Here is a 24,246-nt window from a genome sequence, read left to right on the forward strand (position 1 = left end):
CTCACTGTGTTTGACTTGCAGCATTCCACCATCAGCGTGAGCTCGATGAATTCTTGTTATTGACTGTGCGTGTTTTGACATTCCTCTACCAGCAGGCTGCTTTTCAAAGCCCCGAGGTGCCAAAGTGGAAACCAGTAGTACATGTGTCAATGGGTGTCTGGTGTCTCCCACCTCTATCTCCTCTGTGCCACATCTGCTATGCATTTAATACACTAATTCAGGAGAAGACTCCATAGAGGTGTGTGTGGACTGTCTAGACAATCTGTCTATCTGTTCGAGACTCAAATGAAATGCTCTTTACAGATACTGAGCCACAGGTATGTGCTATCAGGTCACACATTGGTTAATGGATATATTGTGCAGATGGCTCACAAAGTACTTAATAATGTATTCAGTTATGCGCAGACAGTCTTGATTTATATGTATATGATTTATCTATAGAGTCAATTTATGTGCGTATGAACCCGTGGCTTTAATCTGCAACAGCCTGAATAAATGTTTGCATACACAATTTTTATGTAGAATCAAGAAAAACAAATTTGTAATACAATCAAAACATTATTCTGCGGCTTTCTGAGTCATCCAAGCCAGGAAGTCCAACTCTGTAAGCTCTTAGCTTGCCCGTTTGTTCAAGCTTTTATAACCAAATTGTATTTATCCTTTCATTGTGATTGCAAGTGGGGGGCCTTTGTCTGTGTGACATCCCACACAAAGGCCCATGAAAACTCTTCTTCCTGGCCGGACCAAATAGTTGAGAATGTTCCAGTATGCAAACTAAACTATTGTTGGGCTTTAACAGTGGGAATCAGTGGTATGTTTCTTAAAATATCTTATCTATGTCATTATATGATAGTGTTTCTTGTATGTTTTTAAATGTCCTGTCCTGTTTTACTTTAAATATGTTGTAGGCATTAATGTAAATTATAATAATACAATAACAATTGTGAGTATAGTTATATAACTAATGAAGATCTAGAGCTGATTAATTTAAATTTTATCGAAATTCCGATATGACCTACCACAATTTTCAAATTGCAGGAGGGGCAATATTTGTTAAAGCTAAAATCTTTTTCAAATTGCCATTTTAAATCAAATATTGTCAAGCTGCAACATATTCTACAGACTTAAGACAACATCTTTGTTTGGCACAGATCCCAGCAAGAATCGCACCACAATCATTGACTGTGTTTTTCAATGAAAATGAGAATAATGATGTAACATATTGCAAATCATATCATAGCTGCAAAATCAGTCAGAATAATCGCAATTAGATTTTTGTTTAACTTGTTCAGCCCTGCTGAGATCCTTATCGAAAATAAGACAAATACATGAATAAAGCCATGTACTACTTTAGAAGTAGTTGAAATACACTATCAAAGACGGAGTGGGAAAAAACGAAAGCTTCAACGTATCAAATGCAAAAAAAAAAAAGAGAAAAAGTTAACAATACAAATTGAGATGTTTAAGAAACACAGACCTTGAAAAGATGATTTATAACTACAAATATAGCCATTTATCACACTTAATGTGTTTTCGTTCAAAGCTTAACAGTGCGCTTAAGGGTTCTTTCATCAGTATATAAAGAACTAAAACAATGTAGAACACATTGTATCAATCTGTGCATGATTGATGGCCCTGCCGGTATATACAAATAAATGCAACCCCTTTCCCATGTTTATCCGTTCTCCTTGGATATTTACAGTGACATGTTGAAGCCAGAGGAGAAGATGCTGAGATAATCCTGGACAAAGACCCTGTCGTCTTAGAGAGAGGAAAAGGGAAAGAAAGAGGAAGAACACATCGCTGAGACAGGGTGAGAAGATTACCCCGTTGGTGGTCTTTCTCCTTTTCTTCTTGGATGGCACCATTGACTTGGTGGGCACAGTCCAGCTCCAGAACACTTTGTAGTGATGTATAGGGATATCGGGCTCCTCTGGCAGGGTCCAGTTGAGACGGGCAGTCACCAGGCCTTCGTCCCCCAGCGTCACATTGCTGACACGCAGATTGGTTGGGCTGGGAGGGGCGGATGGATCTAAAGACATAGCAACAACAAGAAACAACACAATCAGCGGTAACAGATTTGAGTACATCTGTAGACGTTTACAGCGGAAGACAAAGAGGGCCGCTGGTTCTTCCATGTGACACATCTTGAGCCAAGGCATTTTTCTTGCAAGTATAATTTCAAGTCGAATGCATCACAGGCCAAGACACCTTTCACCACTTGCGGGTGAGCATTGCAGAGGAGGGGGACCACTGGTATGACACTGCGCAAAGTAATTAGTCCACCACTGACAATCTGCCATGAGATGTTATGACAGGTGTCATGTCACGTCCGTGACAGCCATCGCCAGGACGGAGAGCGCAGGTCAGAGGTTAACAAACACATGCTGCTCACTTTGGCTCCACATTTAACATTCCTGTCCTCAAACTAATGTGTGTGTGCGTCCAGAGTGAAGCTGGTTCTGGACCTATCCGTGTGTGCTGTGACCCAGCTGATGTCAGCCTGGTGCAGGAGGAAAGGCAGGGCCACATGCCAGACGCTATACCACAGGGAATAGCCTCTGTAATGAGAAAATGATTCACGCCACAGCCCTGTTGGCTCTCCTCTCCTCCTGCCCTCTCCCACCTGAAACACATTTAATCCTGTCCAACAACACAAGTGGACACATCGGCTCTCCATACCAGCTGATGTCGGCGGCGCAAGACAAATAAGCAGTCAGCTCTTACAAATTGCCCTAACATAGTATGGTAGTGCAAAATTGCAATCAGATGATATGGCTGCACTATATAAATAACAATGGCATGACAGAATGGCCAGGAGCTCATCAAATCCATGACAGCTCCCATCAATCTATCAACGTTCTGGCACTGATTGGCCTGATTGGAGATCGGTTTCCATCCCTGCAGCAGAATCCTTTTCCCACCTGGTGTCTGGCTCTGTCTGACAGCCATCCAGAACGCTCTGGGGAGTAAATGTATGACGAAGGATTGACAGGGCGGGTCAACACACACACACACCACCAAACACATTAATACGTTTTGCATTTGGCACGGGTTTTTAGTATTTGGCCGAACATGGAAGTACTTAGGACGTCTGCCAAAGTTCCACTAGTAAACAACTTTACATTAATGAATAAATAACACAAGTTTCGTAAAGTATGCTGATGTGCACTGTGCGTTACCAAGTTGTTAAATTAAAGTGGTTCACACAATGCAGATGCTATTTTACATGATATACATTTGCAGACGCTGAACTCAAGGCTGAACTGGCGGGCACATGTCTCTGCCTCTACATGTCAAACCCGCTGTATCTGATCTGGATCAGATTCAATCTAGACACAATATTATATTCACAAATCTGTGATCCCTGGGAACCACACAACAATTGGCCGCCGCTTTAACGAATGCCATCTGCAGCACAACGCCGCGATTTAGTGTCGTTTAACGTTCAGAGTGCAGGGTGCGGGAGCAGAGCAGCGACGCAGGATGCCATCAGAGCTCGTTCGCTAATCTGTGGCAAAGATCTGAAGCGCGCCTCGGTTGCGTCACTCCCTCTGGAAGCAAGACAACACTTGCATTCATTTGAAACCTGCAATATCCTGACTAATTCAGACGTATTACATTTTATATGACTGTAAAGAGGGGGAAACCCCTGCTTTGAAGACAGAAATGAAGATCTGGTTGCAGCTCAGAAAAAAATATGCTCTGCACACCCAGTCCCTCCTCATTACTCGCCTTCTACTTGGCATCACCATGAATTACCCTTTCTACTTAGCTCACTGGGTAAATGTGGAGAGGCTGTGGAGGGGGGGCTCTTATTTACAACTCAGGTTAACAAGATGAACAAAAGAGGGTTTAATACCTGAAAACAATTTTAAATAAACACATTTGAGCAGTGCAAACACCACCAGTCAATAGTGATAAATGTATGTTTAGCTTTATCGATCATGTTTTAAGCATTTGTTTGAAGCTTTTGAAGTGGGGTTGTATGAGGTAGTTATCCAGGTTCAGTCAAGAACACCTTGGGGCTTCTCTGCCTTTCCTCTGGCCTACGCAGAAAGCCTCTTAACCTGCCCTTCCATGCGCCTACATGGAAAGCCTAAGGCAGGGAGAGCAGCAGAGTATTGTCACAGCTTTACCTTGCCACAGACAGCTCTTTCCAATGGGGAAGCAATAAACAGCTTCAGTTCCCTCTCTACGCTCTTGTCAAATCCACCAAACTCCATTGACAAAAGCAATAATTTGGGTTTGCTGAACACAAGAGCTACTGGTCTACCACTGCCTTGATCCGTGAGTTAGTTTGTGTAATTGCGTGACTTTAGTGAATCTGAACTTAAATTTTTAAACACCAAAGTCACACAGCAACACAAACAAAATAACTGGACAAGGCAGCAGTAGACCAGCAGCTCCTGTGTTTAGCTTTGTTAAATCGCTGTTTTTCTCAATGGAGTCTGGCTTTGGCAGAAACTGTTTACCGTCTGTGTCAGACTCCAGCCTATATGTCAAAACACAGAGGGCATGCCAACTGCCTTCTACTGTACGTAATACACTGACTGTGGATAACCTCATACAACCCCACTTCAAAAGATCCAAACGATCCCTTTAGGTCATAATCAGTTTTCTGCTGCTGTATGGAGCCATGGGGCTGAACAGCTGAGGACACACATGAGCTCTTATTAAAAATTTCTTCTTTAGTCTTCTAAAAAAAAACCACACAATTTCCTTAAGACATTGATGAAGACAGCTTCACCACATGTACTGGTCAGATCAGAAGTCAAATCAGGTCTTAACTCTTTCCCCAAAGCTCCACCTGTTCCAAGGTCTTCACCATAACAAATGGAGGGCATTGGGTGTCAAACAGGAACTTAAGGCCACACACACATGCACGTGTACATACACACACAGACCTCTGGAGGAGCGGAAGTGTTTGCTGGGCGCAGTGAAGCCGCGGGTCCCGTGGACATTGACTGCAGCAACCCTGAACTGGTACCATCTGCTGGCTCTGATGTCGGCCAGTTGGACGCGCTCCTCTGCAGTCTGAGGGACAGATGGGGGGAGAGAAAACCACAGGGGTCAGGGTTCACGCAGGGTCACAGCCCCATGTGAGTTTGCTGCCACATCAGTCATCTGCGTGTTTCTCTTTGCCAAACTTTCAAAGACACTGTGACTGCGAGGAATGTGCAACCGTGTGCAACAGTCTGTCAGCGCACTGCAGCACTTTCACAGCTGTAGCATGTGGCACGCTGGGACATGTGAGGCTGACATTTCTGTGATGCAAATCCCAAATGTCGGATGAAACGAATCACTCACATCACATCATTTGATGAGGAAAACTTGACATGCTTCAGTATTCCGTACGTATGGTGCGTAGATTCCTACCTGTGCCACAGTCTGCCACTCGGTGGCATCGTCCTCGCTGGGGTGGATGCCATAATTCCAGCGGCGCTGCACCACATAGAGGACGGGCTCCACGGATATGTTGAACTTGGATGACCAGCGGATCTCCAGCTGACCTGACTGCTGCTCCAAAAACACCAGCTCCTTCCTCGGCTTCAGCGGGACTCCTAAAAGTACAAGCAAGACAGATGATGTCGTGACAGGAGTTAATATCACCGCTGTGTGGAACGTTGTAGGTGAACTTCAACAAGAAATTTGCTGTTTTCCTTTCTTTGGGCGGAAAGATAAATGACACCATCAGAGTTGGACAGATACAGATTTGAAAATGAGACATGACCTCACCGCAATAGATTTAATACACGCTGCGGGTCAACAGCATCATCTTTCTACTGTGACAGATTGTGATATTTCCTGGCACGAGTGATGTGTTTTAGTAGCTGCGCTTCTTAGTAATGAAACACATAGTTTGCATCTAGGTATGCGAGATGGCCCGCGGAACATCTCCCTCTCCTGCGGACACAAGATCCACCAGTGCAAACATACACACATATATGTAAAGTTCACTTCACATTCAGCCTTTCAGACGAAGTCAACGCGGCCATGTGCAATAAATTAGAGATTTATTAAGTGCAGGACTGGGCCAAGTGCTCAGCCAAGTCAGACTGACTCTCTCGAGTAAATTTATTGCAGCGGAGACGTAGTGAGTTGTTGATTGAGCGCTGGGCACAGTGATAATGAGATGGAGATTGGAAAAGCAAGTTTGAAAGTACAGGAGAAGGCAGAATACATCCCACAGTTCTCAATAAATCACCTAGCACTTCAGACCATTATGTTGGACCTCTGTCGCTGCTGAGCGGCCCACCACTGCTCCGCATTTATAAACAGCATCAACACACGCTCAAGGCTACTGCGCGCCGTGTCGGTAAACAACATAATCAAGACAGTGTTTTGTATGCACAGCGCTTGATCTACTTATATCTCTATTCAGTCTTCATACAGTGCATGTAAAAGTGATTGATCGGGGCATATAAAATCCTGGGAGATGGAGGAGGGTCCTTGAGCCACATGCATATGGAGTCAGTACTTTGTTTTGTGCCGCTGATAACAGCTTTCTGCACACTAACAGCTGGGGGTCATTGTGCTGTGGTTTCACAGCTCCACGGTCGACTGTGTGCGTGCACGCATGTGTGTGTGTGTGTGTGTGTGTGCGAACGAAACAAACGTGTCACATTTCCTGTGCAATACTGAACACCAAGGTAACCACAGCATTCCTCCTCTCCCTCTGTCTTAGCTCATCTTCCCACAAAGTCACACAAGCACTCCTGCAAAGCACAAACCACACAAAAATACACACACACACACGCGCACACACGCGCACACACACACACACATAACCTCTCTCTTCCGCAATATGTGGGAGGACAACGAATACACTTTCTCTCAGCTTGCTCTTTCCAAAGATAACTTTTGGGTCAGGTTCGGTCCAAGAATCATACAGCGTTCATTTTTCAATGGCTGCATGCTTCCTCCAAAACTGTGATGTAACTGCTGCTGGAGCAAGAGGACGGCGTCCATTCATGTCTTAATCATGCCAACAATTACACTCCAGGAATATAATTCTCAATACTCACGCACATACTGTCATAATGACTGCTGTAATTACAGGGGATGGGGAGAACACTACAAATACTGCTTGTAGCACAAGAGACATACCGTGAACTGAGGGTGGCTGATGGACTGATTAACTGACTGACTTGTTGTGACAGTGTGGAGATAACACTCGCAGAATTCAATTTCATTGCGACATCTGCATTTTTCACATTTTCCCTTTTTTTTTCTTCCAACCACCCCTCCAGCTTCTTTGCATGTTTCTCTCACGATACAGGGTAAAACTGAGTGCCGCTGCTGATCAGAAAGCACGCTAACAATTTGGGTTGCATCACATGTGGTGATGCTAATTCTTCTGAGGAACAGACAAAATGAGAACTAGCGAGAAAGATATGCAAATGACAGAAATAGAAGAGTCTAATAACCCAGGGTGTCTGCAGGTATAAACAAGCGGAATTTCAGACTTTTTAAAACCTTATTAATTCCACTTCAAATGAAATTCAAGACAAAACTTGCGGTGTAAATACACACCCACAGTGAAAATACACTCTTACCGACTAAACACATGGGTGTCAGTTCAAAATGAACAGTTAGTCAAAATGACACTGATAATCCAGTGATGATGTACTGTCACTTAAGTACAATTCGGAGGCACTTCTATTTTCCTTGAATATTTCCATTTTCTGATACTTATAACTTCCACTCTGACAATTTAGAGTCACCAGTTAACCTGCATGTCTTTGGACAGTGGGAGGAAGCCGGAGTACCCGGAAAAATGCTGACACAAGGGAAACATGCAAACTCCGCAACGAAGGACTCCCTCCACCCTGGGTTCAAACAACGAACCCTCTAGCTGTGAGGAGACAATGCTAACCACTGTACCACCGTGCCGCTAGATATTAACACAAAATATACATCTAACTACCCAGCAGTGTAGTAGTCAAAACGAGCTCCATCTTTACCATCTAAAACATTAAAGTGACGATCACATTGATGCGTCAATAATTCTAATTCAATAATATGACTTCTGACATTATTCATTATTCTGACATGGGCCATTCTACATAATGTCATTTTCCTCTTGGTACTTAAAGTACGTTTTGATGCTTAAACTTTTGTACTTTCACATAAGTAAAATTCTGAATGCAGGACCTTTATTTGTAATACAGTAGTTTTATACTTTTTACCAAAGTAAAAGGTTTGACCACTTCTTCCACCACTGATACTCTCTTACCGCTCTGCATGTGTGATTCCCACCATAGAGTGCTGCAGGAATTAGTCTGGAAACTCTGAAATTAGTTAGCATTTTAGCACTTCCAGTCCCCTTGCCTCAAAGTCGATGGCTTTTTTGAATGGGTTCTTAGTAAGATGCTTGATATAAGGTCTGTGGAGACTTTCACATTTTGTTCTATGACTTAAAATACTTTAAAAATACGGTAAATACCCCACTCATAAATTGTGAAGCTTTTACATGACGGCTGCTGACTACTGGTTAAATGAGACTACGGAATGTCATCACACCGACCACGGTTTTACGGCCTCGTTGTGGGGTCATCCTCAAAGTGCTGTGACCATAGTGTAGTCCATTTATTAGCTTTTTACTCTTTGCGATTGCATTAACGCCTCATAAGTAATAAAAGCGATGTTTTAAGTATTGTGTAATGTGTAAATATCATGAGATTTTGTTTGCAACAGAGCTTATTTTCTGCAGTAATCCAAAATCCAATGGAAAAATCCCTTAGGCGTTTTGTCGAGGAAATCAGGACGATGTTGAAATACAAATAAATGTCACCCCTGCAGCACTCTACTATGTGATCTAAATGTATAGAGGGGGCAAAAATGGGAGCATAAAGGTGTTGTGTCAAGGTCTATTCCCCATCAAATAGTGTTTCCCTCCTGGTTACTGGAGATTCTTATGGTGGCGTTACTTAAGACCCATCCAATCTTAATTAAAGACAATTTAGTACTTCTTAAGGCCATCTATTTGTAAATGTGCATTTAAGACAAATTAAGACTTTTTAAGGATCCATAGCCACCCTGTAAACCACCTGTTTCCATACGTGCAGGGCATTATATTATCAGAGCCACACTCCCACGAATACAATTTTGAGACAACATTACAGAGCAGTGGATGATGTGTAACAGCATGAGGCTCTATTAATGTAAAAAAAAGAAGAAGCTTTGTTACTCATCAAAAGCCCAGTGGGGGTCCAGTCCTGAACACTGAAGTTTTTCTCTATCAGGGACACACACGTGGGCTGGCGACCCTAACCTGAAGACACACACACACACATACACACACACACACACACACAAGCACACACACACAAACATCTGAGAGTGATCTCAGTGGGGGAAACGCTCCATTTCTCCCCGCTTGTGTTTGCTAATGGCTTCCAGCATCATGGCTCATCATGGCAAAGACTACACACTTGTGCACACATAGAAACAATTACGCTCTTCAAACCATGAGCAACTAATTAGACCTTTAACACTAAAGGACCAGGACAGAAATTCCATCCGGACTTTCACCATAACGCTCAGTGTAATTCAGTGTAAATGCAGTGCTGACGGCGACCCGTCATGAGCTCAGTGTTTGGACTAAAAATCAGCGTGCAGGCTGCTTGATTTGAAGGTCTCACAGTGTGGTGAATGGTTTTCATTGACTGGGTCACTATATTGCAATTTTCAAGGTTCCGCTTGCTTTCATCTCTCCCCCCGATTAACGTGCTATTCACCTTTTGAGCACAACATCCACCATGAAGTCCCTCAGGATTTTTTCCAAATCAAACATAAATACTAGCATGCTCCTCTGTGTGCATAAGCTCACACTCTAAATCACATGCCTCTCTCCACTACACACAGTAAAACATGCTTACACTAACTGCAGTGTGATACAAAGCATACACAGCCCCAGCCGATCGCTGCTGCGGTTCAAGGCTTGATTTAGACTCATCTTCCACTGCTCTCACTTCAACATCTCCTCAACTTTGTTATGGCCTCAGGCTGCCAGCAATTGTGTGCTGATAGTGTATATAATGTAGTTCCAGCTCCCATCTCCAAGTTCAGAGGCTCTTGGTTCTCTCACATAACAACTCAGCACCCTCAGAACATCAGGCCGCCTTGGGCAGCACTATTAAACTGTTTTACTGGAGCTAAGATTCCTGGGTACATCTGTGTCTGTGAAACCCTGAAGCTTATCCAGCAAATTCAAGGCTGAAGATATATTCCAATTTGCAACAGTGTGAGGGATGTGTGGGTGAAGTGCAATACCAAGAGATGAATTTAAGATTTATGATTCTGAGCAAGTTGTCAAAAATGTTCAAGATAATCTGCAATTTACGTCACTGAGATTTAAACCCTGATGTTTGACAGAGGGGGATTAATTGCTTCAACACTGTTTATGAAAACGATGCAAACTGCAACAGTTAATCACATTAAGAACACGACGTTTGCACTCGAGCATTACCAGAAATGAAACGTCATGTATTGAGTAGGATAAATAGAGAGGGTGGGAGGGTGTATCCATAATTCAGCAGATGAACCGCGTTAATCTTGTCCCTCTTGGAAACATTAATGAGCAATGATTAAATGAAGAGACGAGTTTCTGCGAGCATGGACAATTAAACAACTTTATTAGTGCACACAGACTAACGTTTAAACATTTTAGTGTGTCACCCTGGCTTGTGTTGAACTTCCTTCTCCCTCTAATTAATAATTACGAGGTTTCTAATGTGTGTTTTGTATCATAAGCTATCATTACATTTTCATCCAAACCTGCAGCTAGAGTGCCTTAGTCAGTGAGTGGTTACAGTGCATATCACCTAACCACAATGCCCTGGGTTTGATTCCGGCCTCGGGACCTTTGATGCATGTCATACCCTTTACCCTCCCTCCCACATCTCTACACCTTCCACCAAACATATCTGCAAACCATACACTGTATGAAAGAAGTGAATGTAGCCACTGAGACCTCACCCAAAGGTTTGTGGACTACAGTTTTGGAACTTTGAGTTTGGTATTCTGGTCGTTGCAAGAGGAAGAACCCAAGGACACTGCCATCGTAGTGACTTGTCATTCACAAGGTAGCCATGCCCTGCTTTATCATCTATTTTACTCTTAATGGGATCATAGTTTACAAAATGAACATCATGCTGTTTTGAAGAAAACTTGACACTACCAGTTGAGACCAAAATCTCAATAAAAAAATGTTTACCAAGGTAATAAATCAAGTGAGAAGTAGGGTCAGTTTCTGATAAACTTCTATACAAACAGACTTTTGCATCCAGTGGAGTTCCCTACTACTAGCTATTACAAAGATGCAGGTTTAAGGCACTTCTACATTGGCTTGACCTTTTAGACCCGGAGATAAGCCCCTCAAATAACATGTTTTCGGCTTAACAGCACTGACATATTATCACCTTTTCAGTTAAGATAGCAAACTTGTTGGCGAACAGTTGTTTATTTACACATCCAGCACTTACGGAGAAACATTATTAATCATTTTGAGTCATGTTTGTGTCCACTTGATGAATCTACATCCAATATTTTTACTATCTTTTAGCTCTGTGTTTGGTCTCCACCACTTCCTGAGGGAAATAGCTGACTTTTTAGCTGCTAATTGTTCCACTATGTTTAGAAGCTAAACTTTGTCTGTCGGCTGTTTGGTGCCAAACAGACAGTGTACTGCTGGTCTAGACTGACAGTCAAATCTTTTTTTTGTTGTTGTTGTTGTTGTGGTGGTTTATTGATAGATTTGCGACATTAATTTCCATATTTTCCACACTGGACAAAAAAGCTGAAACACATAATTAAACAACTTTTCTTCCTGACTTGGTGTAAGTATTATTTTTGTAATAAAATGTGTTCCATCCAGTGCTGCTTGTTGTGTGTCAGAAGTGTGTGTGTAGGTGTATGCATGTAGGTACGGCAACACCACTGTCCACAGTGCTGGAGGGGAGTGGAAGAAATCAATAGACCAACAGCAAGAACAAATCACCTAGTTTGGTTCCTTTTGGGTTACGTATTCTCATTCATAAGTCATAAAACGTTCTTCATGAGTGCTCTTATTAAGAAATTTTTTTTTACCAAAATAGTTTATATATCATAATTTCTTGTGAAAAAGCAAATAACCCTATGTCAAATCAGACATTCAGCCACACCGTATAACCCAAATGGAATGATCCTTGGTGTCATAACCACATTTTCCTACAACTGCGGCGATTCGACTGAAAGATTGGCAGCTGAATCAGGCTCCTTAGATCAAATATTCAGCTATTCTGGGTCTCTCCTATGATGTACAGTGGGTTTTTAGAGCTTTTTGCTCATAACATCTGCCTGGTGCAGCTGAAAATAACACTAACAGAGCTGTGAGAGTGATCCAAAATTGTAAAGTTGTGGGCTGGATAGCTAAACAATGAGCTGGAACTCACCATAAAGCTCTGTATTTAAAGGGGAGCTGCAGATTCAGGTGTTCATTTTCTGTATGTTCATATTGTTAAGTTGTTTTTACACTGTGATTTGTAACATGATTACTAGAAAACTGACCACAGCCCAGGACTGAAATCTTAAAGATGGAGGTTTAACTTTTAGTATTACCTTTGTAGAGGTTCTTAGGCAGCTGGCAGGTGTGGCCACAGCCGTTGGAGCAGCACTTTTTCACAGCTGAACACTCTCCATCCTCCTCACAGCTCTCCACGCAGGCCGCTGCAAAGCCGCTGGCCTTCTCCGGGGCAGGACAGTCGCCTTGCTTCACTCCCTCTACTGACTTTAGGAACTCACAGCTCGTGAGACATTCGTAGTGCTTCTTGGGAAAGAGCGGCTAAGGAGAAGGAGGAGGGAGAAAAAAGCAGGAGAGGGAAAATATATGTCAGATTACTTTTTTAAGACCAACCTGCCTGCCGGCAAACAGGCCGCTCTGTGAGCTAACAGGGATTGTCCTGTTTACATTTCAGCTTATGACTCACCGGAGCGGTGGGTACATTTAAACGGCTTTGATTCAGCCTCACAGAGAGTGTCATTACAGCGCAGAAAGAGTTACTTCACACTCCTCTCAAACTTTCCTCTTATTGAATTTTCCCACTAAGTATGAAAAGCTCAAACACTCGAGTCTGAGGCGACCACGGTATTTGTGGCAGTGACATACCTCGCATAAATCCTGGCACTGGTTTTCCTTCAGGTCCCAGGATTCCTTGCAGGGCTCCAGGCACTGTGAAAAGGAGAGAAGGGTGTCAGTTCTTCAAAGAGCCAGCCACATCAAAGAGCCAAGGCTGCGGAGATGGTGCTGTCTGTGCCTGAGTGAGCGCTGGCTGCCTGACAGGCACCTCGCTCAGCCACTTCCCCTGCACGTTCACAACAACCAGTCACACCTCTTTTTGCTACGGATGCCTGGCATACCTTCAAAGAACATAAACTATCTTCTACAACACGGGGCAGAGGGGTTGTCCATTATGAGTAGACGGACACACCCTTGCTGTGTCTAGAAATCTGCTCGGATTTGGTGTGCCCTGGCAGAAATCCGACATCATGCCTTAACACTACTAACCTCCCATACTGTCTACGCCTCATTGTCATCCCACCACTTCTTCGGCTCATGTCTGGGCCTGATACACTCTGGCACCGGCACCAAACTCCCTTCTCTTTACCACGCTGAACGGAGAGCGCTTAATAAATGATACACTTGGTTTAATGTTCTTGGGATTCCCTTTTCAAACACGTGGAACAAATTTACTGAATGTTTGGCATCGGCGCTGGATAAAAGCAAAACCTCAGCAGCTCAAAGTCATTTTGCCAAACATAATGGGATGATAAAATTTCAAATGAAAGTTTACCAATCTAGTCATACTCCTCTTGCTTTAAATACTACAACTCACCCCGGATGAATCAAATTCAATAAAAGCGAACGTAATTTAACACAAAAGTCCATGCGTGTCCAATGGAATCAGGCAGATGCTGCCGCAAGAAAGGGAATATGTTCAGATGGGACGAGGGTTTTATATGCTCCCGTTGTTGGCCACAGAGAGCTGGTGTGAAAGAGAAGAGCAGGCTCAGTCAAACAGTCAAACCACTGCCAGGCTGCTTCTATGCTGCTCTGGGAGCAGCCCAAACCACACCAACCAGAGACCTGCCAAAGTCACTCATTCAACTCCATTTAATTTAGACTCCTGCACCACTTACAGTACTGAGACAAGGCACAGCAGTAAATTTTCAACACATTCGCCTACATTCTTCATCTGGGACAGCCCAATATGTTGGTCAGTAGGAGAGGGAGATATGATAAAGTAGATATGGCGATCTGCCATCAGCGGAGGTCGGCATTTGGCTCAAACTCCTGTAAAAAAGATAATCAGAACAATATGTCGTGTTATGTAAGGTACAGTACAGACGGGTGGTTAAATGAGGGCACCTACTGTAGAGTTGATGTAAGATATTTCACGTCCCTGTCAGGGGGCAGAGCTGTATTTACGACTCTTTAATTCACTCATTAGCCAACTGTGTCATTATTATGCCATTGCCAGTGAAAAGTTTATTTGCTTTTTATGGAGTGCGGTGGACGGGCGCATGATGAAACATAAACCTTGCTTCTGGAGGAACATGCTGCAATCAGGACCATACGCACTACTGCCAGCGCTCAATTACGCTCAGCTCTCGGCTTTGCCCGGCCTCGTCTCAGGCAAACGCCAGTGTGAGGACAGTGTGTTGAGTGTTGAACAGCTGGCTCCAGAGGATGGAGGAGGCTGGGAGGGAAGGTATTTTCTTAATTACTTCATAGCAATATAGACATCCCTCCAGTGATGATATAAAATATAAAGTGCCAGAGGAAAAATTGGGCTCCTCGGAGAGAGAGCACGTAGTTATGACAGCTGAGAGCTCCAAGAGAAACTAATGTGGTTTCTGCAGAGCTGATCAGGTGAAACCACTGCAACACCTCAGAGATTTAAGATGACATACGAGCTCAATTGCGCTGTCCAAGTTATGCCTCACAGTCCAGAGAGTCTGTGCAGTTTTATCATCATCTGCTATTAATAATATGGTGACCTTATATCATTAATTCTGTTCTCAATTGTGTCCTCCGAGAGCGCAGCCCGCGGCGAAGACGGGCAGTAGCAGCAACCTCAGCAACCCAGCCTCGCACAAGCGCCGCGCTGGAACAATGAGGTGTCGAGGCAATAACTGTGTGCTGCACCAGTGTCTGAAGGACATTCTGCCAGTAGACGCCTATGTTAAAGCCCCCAAATCCCTTCTACAAATCACTGAACATACACACATAAGCCAGGGGATCAAGCTCATTTTACTCATTGAAAGATCTTGTGTGCACGGACTGAATGCATTCCATTGGCTTTTCATGAGGATGGATCTTTTTTTTCTGGTTCACCACAATCACAACTATACAAGTGAAAATAGAATCATCGTTACCTCGAGATGCTCGGGCTTGCGTGCCAAGCAGCATGAATTAACACAGCACATTGCGTACCGAGGATATTGCAACACAGATCAGAATGCTGGCTGTGTGTTTAGTGTTGTCTCACCCCCAGAGTCCCAGTTATTCTTTTTTTTTAACTCTTCAGGGCAAAAGTTCCCAACTCACAAAAACTGCTGAACTCTAACAGGAAGTTGTATTTTGAAAAAATTATCATCAGGGCATTCATTTTTGCTGAATGAGCAGATACAAACGGCAAACGGTAAACGGCGCTCTTTAAAAAGATGAGAACTTTGTATAGACGGCAGTGAGAGCTCCCTGCAGGTGTGCTGAAAACTGACAATCTGTCAGCATTTCTCCGCAGCCACACCCACAACCTGACATTTAAGGAGGGCCGACGACAGATGTCTTGCCAAAGCAAATAGGATGGCTGTATATAATTACAAAGGTGCTCTCATCAATCAAGTGCCTGATTCCTATTTACACAGTTTGGTGCTCGATCTAAGACCATAGCACCGAAGCCGCCGAAAGCATGCCTGGGAGAGTGCCGTAACAGATTTCCTAGAAGCTCTTGTGCAATTCTTTGGGGGGGCCACCACCTAAACCCGATCACATGCAGATACACATCATGCTTAAATATGCACTTCTGCTTTTATTTGTTGACATGTTGCAATACCGCTAAAATGCTAATTACAACAAACCAATAAAACACTAAATCACTTCCAAACCATAAGTAAAACTGACTGTGTGTATGAATGGCACATGAAACTATCCTATTAAAGTACCACTCCTCCCCCACAATGATCATTTGGATATCAATTACTCACCCGATGTTGTGCAGAATTTGGGATTAAAAATATGTTTTACACGGTGAACAAAGAATCCAAAAACGTAGAAAAATTCTTGATGAATGAAAGTCATAGGGGTCCACGTTTAACAGCAGCAAAACTATGTCAAAGCATCAGTTTACAAACTCTCACACAACTCATGCAGTATAATCCAAGTCTCATTTATCCAGTTGTATGTTCAGCACTCCCTAAACAGAGACCTTTCCGACAGGGAAATGAATGGAAAGTGAAACTAATCAATGGTCTCTTCAAAGCCAGATTCCATTGACAAAAACATTAATTTTACCTTGCTGAATACGGGAGTTGCTCGCCTTTCACTGCCTCAATCGCTTAGTTTGTTTATAATAGTAAGTGACTTTGGTGATTTCGAACAAACCCCGCAATACACTAAAGTCACACAAAAACACGACACAGCTAACTGATCGAGGCAGTGGTAGACCAGCAGCGGTCCTATTCACTGACATAAAATTACTGTTTTTGTCAATGGAGTCTGGCTTTGAAGAGAGCATAGATACGTTTCAGTTCCCTGTTGGAAAGGGCTGTCTGTTTGGGAAGTACTAAGCATACAACTAGATAAATCATACTTCGATTATACGGCACAAGTTGTGAGAGAGTTTGTCAATGGATGTTTTGATAAAGTTTTGCTGGTGTTCTATGCGGACCCCTATGACTCCAACTTATTAAAAATGTACTCTGATGTTGGATTCTTTGTTTTTCCCACATGCCTCCTTTGAACTAAGTTTTCCTCATGAATTCAGCGTTAACACAGGGTGAGTAACTGATATACAAATGGTCATTTGGGGGGTGAAGTATTCCTTTAATGGGAGATATCTGTGGTCTATGAGTTTGTATTAGTGGGTCCCATAGAGGGTAGGAGACCTCAAACATGTGCAAAGCCATCGATAGCTATGCTAGTGTTTGACTTCTGAGATCTAATCTGGGAAAACACACCATGGAGCTGGAGTGGAGAACATAATTGAGCTGGACATAGTGTATCTACTGGACTTGGGTGCCAACGTCTGGGTCTCCCTCAAGCAAATCTTTCCAGCTGGCAACACGGCTACCATCTGTTTGAATAGCGTAAGGAATGCATGCAACCATCCAATGTGATGTTAACATATTTCTGGACAAATTTCACCTAAAAAGACACAAATGGTTCTACTGTGAGATGTAAACAAGAGCGCGGGGTTGTTTCTATGGACTTGAGCTGTTTGTCTTAACAAAAGCATTTGAGCGGCTGATTTCCCCTTTGTCCTCTTATCTAGCTCCGCAATAGTGACACATTCTGCATGGTTAAGTAGGAACATCCATAGCGGTCTTTCACTCCCCATTTCACGCTGTAATAAAACGCAGCAGTTGTTACTCTGGGGGATCCTGAAAGGCATTCTGTGGGGCCGATGAGAGAGTCAGGCTGAATGGCGGCCAATGCCACAGCCCATCTTCACTTTGTCATGGCTGGGACGAGGCGGAGGGGAGGTGGAGGGAGTGAAGAGGGGAAGATGGGGGAGGAGAGGGAAGGGGGAGAGGTACGGTGGGGTGTTGGTTGGTGTGCGCAGAAGTGCCTTTCTCCATCACTGGAGCGTAGTTATCTCCGCCCGACGCAAAAATGCTAAACTATGAAAAAAGTGCATAAATAAAATGTCACGCGAGGGTTTTGTTTTAGTTAATGAAGCATGAACTGCTACCAGTGGAGATTGCCCCCGGCTTAAAAATACACAGTGTATACAAAATAAAGATGGGTAATAATTCATACTGATGCAGATGACATTTTCCATTTTGCCAGAGCATATTTGTACAGTCACAGAGAGATGAGCGAGACAGCTATGACTGATCCTGTTATTTTGTAAATGAAGTCAAGCAGACGTAAAACCGTGCGCTAACACATGTGGGTACCTGTGCTTCTCCTACACCTAAAATATGGACTTCCCCAATATGTTTTCTCTCTGTTATCCGAGCCGATCGTATCGATCCAAGCTCTGACAGTCAGCGTGAAGCTCGAGTGGTGCCAACATATATTTACAAGGTGCCTTTGTGGCCCCTCGGGACGGAGCAGCTGCTGTCTGCTTCTCTGGGAGACTCAGATATGGAGGAATCTCTGTTGTTGATCACACACATTGTAAATCTCACCTCCAATCTCATTGAGTTATGGCTATTTTCTGCTGCCCCGGCGCTTTTCACACTCCCGTTGACCGGACTCAATTATTCCAGCAGCTCTCAGCCCTCTGCTCATATCTATCGACCCATCCAGTCGCCGGGCTCTGCTCTCCCCTCTATTGAAACAGGCACTTACTCCACATATTCACTCACTTCTCACTCTATTTCACTTTTATTTGGCTGTCTGTCATCTCCCCTCGACTTCCCCAGTTTCTTCTTGGTTCTTATCTGCCTTTCATTCTCCTGCACTCTCAGACCATGTCCGCTCTAATCCAGATAAATTTTAAAACTCATCTTTTTCTCTCTGTTCTGGCCCTCCATCTGCACTAAGCCAGCAAGACCAAGCTCTGAAAATGGATGTTTTCCAAAACTCTCTTCAAAGTAGATAAATTCGAAAACACTAGGCTCACGTTGCAGCGCAGACAAAGACTGAGCTTTTTATCATGTGATATATCTTTCACAAACATGGCCAATGCACTTTCACTTGCCAGCAATGTTATAAGGCCATGTTTCTATAGCCTCCAACTTTTGTCTGTTATCATTTTTTGTGTTCGTGTTTTCCGAGCCCATGGCCAAGCGCACAACACAGGTGATGTCACTGACACATGTTTTGTATCTGTTGTAAGGCAACTGCACAAATGCAAAAGAAAGTAATTTAATGAAATATGCCAATGCCAGACTGCATTTCATGTGGAGACATTTTGGAGCCTGGATTTGAGTTTATCATTGTATGCCATCTTGGCAAAATCCAAACATGGTCAAAGTGGAGGAAGGGTTGGGATGTGTTGAGGTGGGATGCAAGCAACATTACCGTCCCACATACCTCTGACATTTATCAAAGAACACTTTACAGATGATGGTTGGGAGAGTTTCATAACTCTCTGAAGTGCCACTTACCTAATACTGTCTATGCAGAAAGCACTGCATGCCCAAAATAAGCGCTACTATTACAGTTAGCCCTGAACAGCACAAAGACATGGACATTAATTACCATGGCAACAATCAAAGCTTAGAAGCCTCGAGGCATTCAGGTCAGCACTAATTTCAACCAAAAATAGACTGGTTCAGAGCCCAGAAAGTTTATTCCCAGCTAGAACCAAAAGCAGCAGGTTTTTCTTGACCTAAAGTGCGAAGTCTACAAGTTAGAAAGAGAGCATGGAGAAGGAAACAATAGAGACGTTATGTAAGAAATCATTGGAAAAAAGTGTGTGCAATTGTCTCTTTAATAGTTGACCCATGCTTGTTTTATGGATAAAAACTAATACCTGTAATAACAGAACAAAAGTTTGCAAGTTATCAATGCGATCCGCCATCTTGCCACCCCTGTCTCCTTTCGTTGTGCATTGAGCAACACCCTTTATGATTACAATGGTTCTGTAGCCTGGAAATCCAGACTCAAATCTAGAAAGATTTTGAGTCTGGCCCTCACCGATACACCCTTCCTACCCAAGGGGCGGCACTAACTGAGGCATTTCAAATGCCACCGCACGCAATTGGATAGCACGATGGCCAATTAGAGCAAAAAACAAGGTGACATATTCATTGCACTAAACCCCATTTGTTAGCCTACCAGTGGGGCTAACTGATATATCATGCTTTTGCTGTATCCTGTCGGCAAAACAGCAAAAACGTCCTTCCTAGAAACAAAGGCTTCTAGGGCAGTCTTCTGTTCCTCTCTCAAGGAAAAAGATAAGTGTAGTTGGCTTAGCGTGTCCTTCAGTAGCTGCCATCTTGGCTGTTTACTTTTCGACTCCTACGGCGCAGTGCTGTCGTCATCATGTTACGCCCGCCCAGAGCCCGCCTCTGTCTGATAGACTGATTGGACCGATAGGCGATTCAGCGGGCTCTGCTCAGCGGGGCCAGATCCCCGTGCAGTGCAAATTAGAATTTGCTAGGGGCGGGGCATCTGGATTTCCAGGATAATGGTTCTGTTCAAAACTGGTAGAAATGTGGGCTAGTTCACTAGATAGCACCGAGGTTCTCAGAGTCCTGAGCAGAACCAGTTCAAGAACAAGACCTGATTTGGTGGAAAAGGCTGTTTGAAACACAAAGTAGGCAACCACAGAAGAAGTGAGCAAACTAAACTTTGAGGAGGGCTGCATCTACCAGTACTTAGCACTCACTGATCAATTAATCATTTTATCAGTAAAATGTCATCAAAGTATTGAAAAAGTGTCCATTATAATTTCACAGAGCCCAAGGGGAAAAATTTTAATTGCTTGTTTTATCTGACCAACCACTTAAAAACCAGGATCCTCGATTCTTGACCCTTGAATAATTCCAGATTCATCAGCATTATGGTGGACATGACTCTGCGCTCCCTCTCTGTCTGTCACTTGCTCCCTCTCTCCGCCTCTGTTCTCTGTGGAGAGCCAGAATGAGGGCCATTACTCTTGGTAATTTTCCTGTTTTCTCCCCATTCTCATTCATGGCACAGGCCCTACTTCAAGCTGCCTCTCAGAATTCAAAGTCAGCTTGATTCGCATCCAAAATTTACTTTTGAGGGCAAACAAGGAGTAGCATGCCTAAAATCTTTGTAGCTGCCTTTCACACGAAACCCACGGAGACTATGATTCCAGTTTAACCAGGCTGAAACATATTTCATCAAGCTCTGGAGCTGTGATCTTAACAAGTGTAAAATCATACGCTGGCGCAGCTTCCCAATATGTCTCTGACGTCCCATTAAGTTCCAAAGGACTGTAAAAATATGGCAAGTAAATCAGGAAGAAGATATCCCCGTCCTGAGCTGTTATAAAAACTAGTCACGCCATTTCCTCAACCTTACGCGACCTTATAGCGTGTTAAGTCCGTGAGATATCGCGTATTTAATTTCTGCGCTGCCGTAAATCAGTACGTGTGTGTTGAGCAGACAGTGGGTTGGATCAGGTGGATCAAAAAGATTAACGGCGTGCTGATTTGAGATGTGACTCTGCAACTCTATACGCAGCGAGCTCACACGGGTGCTGATAAATATGGAATGAGGTTTTCCAAAGAGCAGAAGGTCACTCATCTAAATGCCACAGTTTAATGTTGAAATCACATTAGCGCGGTTTGAATCATTTTCCAGTCAATGCCGTTGTTTCATTTGCAACTTAAACTAACAGAAAGAGCTGTGTGCGTCAATGAAAGTGCATCTTAAATATTCATACAAAGTTTTGGTCTGATATTTGAGGGGGTGCACAGATAAAATTAAACCGCAGTGGCTGCTGTGGGGTTTTCTATTCTGCAATTACATAAGCCTCTGCAAACTAACAGGCTCACAGTGTCAGCACTGTATTCGGAATGAGACAAGACAACAATTACAGCATGTTGGTGATCCTGCGCTTCATTTGTTCCCACTGCCTAAGTATTGGAGATATGTGGCGCCTGTGTGCGATGCCAGGTAAGCTATGTGTGTGGAGCAAATTGGTGTCTGCTCTTGTTTGTCTCCCTAAAGATACAGGAGTCTAAACTGTATGGAAATTCAGCATTAGGTGCAGTGGGTGCCTATCGTTTCTGTATCTATTTATCACGTCTGTCATAGCTGGTCTGAGGGAGGACAAGCTGCCTGTTAGCAACACCCTGCAGCACCAGTTGCACCCCTAAGGGGGGCCAAGAGGAACCATGCCTCCCCTAACACAATAGCTGCTTACCCAGGTGAACTAAGGCCGACATTACTGTCTTTAAAAGGCTGTGGCGTTCTCGTTTCTTAAGCATGTGCAAAGGTAGTGACATCATGTGAAAATAGACAACCTAAGGCATCCAGTGGTACCAACCATGTTGGCATAGCTTGTCTAAAAGGGGGCTCAATAACACTCCGTATTCTGGCTAAATATTGGCTCGGAAAGAAATGGCATGGCATCTCCGTGAACTTTAACCTCAAGGTATCTGAATGAAAATGGGCTCCATGGGTATCCACGAGTCTCCCCTACACCTGAAATGGCTTGTTCCCAGTAAATATTTTGCTCCCTACAATTCATGCACTCCTTCAAATTAAAGCTGTATATTTGTCTTTTTTGAGGAGAAGGACAAACAGTGTATTTGAAAAGCGAAAAATCACCTAATAGATACCTTAGACATTAAAACAGGATCGTTGTGGAGCTCACAATGCAATCCATGCACGTCAGATAATTAGCAATATTAGCTATAAAGTAAGACACCAAAGTATATCTGTATGCGATTTCTTAGCTCTTCATAATGACATAGTTTTCAACTAGTCTATATACTACTTATGGCTTTTGATTTTTGTGTGTCACGCCAAGATTTTCAGTGGCCCCATTTGTCATCACTGTGCAGCACCTCAGCGTAATTTTGTCCATGTCTGCTTAACATCATAATCTAAAAATAGAATAAGACAGGGCCTGCCAGCAACAGCAACTTGTCGACAACATTTCTTAATGTAAGTAATACAGGATGATAACCACGCCAATTAGCTCACACCAAGATTGATAGAGACTTTTACACTCTTACACGACACATTTTCCAAATCTCCAAGTGTTTTACAGCCCTGAGAGGGACGTATGCTGCAGATGTTGCCAGCGTCATAATTCCTTCATATTTACAACCAACTAAAACACTGTAGTATTCCAGCTCTAGAGGGGGTGAACTGAAACGGATATGGTTCAAGACTCTGTTTTGTTTCTCGAAACCTGGCTCAGAGACGGTGAGTAACCTAGCAGGTGGTGTCACAGACATTCTTTGAGCATCACTTTAATTATTAATTTAAATGCAGTTGAGGGCGCAGACAACAAAGAGCTGAAAAGGAATAGCTTGGCAGAAAGTGAGAAGAAAAAGAGGAGGAGCAGGAGGGGCAGTGCATGAATTATACATTTACCCCACAATCAGAGATGCCTGCCTTATTTATGAGCAAAAAAAGCCCACACAGCGTAGCCAGAATTGTGCTTTGTCTGCTGTGGAATGCAATAGCAGTTCACTTAATACTTAATGACTCTGAAGTTTCACCCAGACACCCCTCCCATGCACACACACACACACACACACACACCCCTCCTCTGAGAGGCCTCCTTCTCTTACAGGTCCTCTGCCATCTCATGTTGTTATGTTCCACAGTGACAAGAGTCAAACTTACAGTGGCTGTAACCAGAGCCTCAGTTATCACCTACCTCTGGGCTCAGTTTATATTTCATGACAATTAGACTCAACAGGATGTATCCATCATGTGGGGTCAGATCAGTGATAAAGGAGGTCTGTCTCTGTGTGACGTGGCATGGGAAAGCCAAACCCTCTCCGCTGTTCTCCGAAGAAAAAAAACACCAATGTCAGATCTGCCCTACACATGATTTACTGTATTTACTCCCACACCATCACACTGAATAATGTCACGCTGACAGATGCATACGAGCGCAGTTGAAAATGCGATCAAATGATAAAACACTTCCTCTGCGCCAAAGCCATTTATCCAAACTGTCTATATGGTTGATTTACAGCATCGATAACGAACTCGCAGAAGATGAAAAATGAATTTCCGTCAGTGCGGATTGAGGAGATAGTAAACAAGATAAAAGGATGTCAGCCCCCGCTGGTTTGTTCAACCAGTGACCGCTCGAGCCGTCTCAATCCCCTCGCCATCTCAAATGAAATGAGACCTGGAGATTCTGTCTCAATGTAGGCCAACAACATGTAAAACACGACGCGCCGTTGAGGGAGACTAAAGCCGCCCTAATCCCATGCTGCAGTCACATTCCACCACTATCTCCACTTGTTTATTTGAGCCTCAGAAACACTTGAAATTCACTAATCCTACTTGCCCTCACCAGCCTCCAGTAACAGCTCCTCACACCAGTGCAACACATAGATTGAGAGGTAACGTGCGGCTCATTC

The 24,246-nt window shown here is 43.5% G+C and overlaps 1 protein-coding gene across 1 annotated transcript in view; it reads right to left on the bottom strand.

The window, feature by feature from the left end:
• Positions 1–24,246, bottom strand: part of LOC126393464 (anosmin-1) — a 52,460-nt gene that overhangs the window by 14,801 nt on the left and 13,413 nt on the right. The window contains exons 3-7 of the mRNA XM_050049650.1: positions 13,151–13,213; positions 12,604–12,826; positions 5,380–5,564; positions 4,908–5,037; positions 1,827–2,032 (exon numbers count right to left, since the gene is read on the bottom strand). Coding sequence (XP_049905607.1) covers positions 1,827–2,032; positions 4,908–5,037; positions 5,380–5,564; positions 12,604–12,826; positions 13,151–13,213 — 807 coding nt within the window. The remainder of the gene's footprint in view (positions 1–1,826; positions 2,033–4,907; positions 5,038–5,379; positions 5,565–12,603; positions 12,827–13,150; positions 13,214–24,246) is intronic.

This window comes from Epinephelus moara, chromosome 7, assembly GCF_006386435.1.
Source record: "Epinephelus moara isolate mb chromosome 7, YSFRI_EMoa_1.0, whole genome shotgun sequence".
Classification (NCBI taxonomy): Eukaryota; Metazoa; Chordata; class Actinopteri; order Perciformes; family Serranidae; genus Epinephelus; species Epinephelus moara.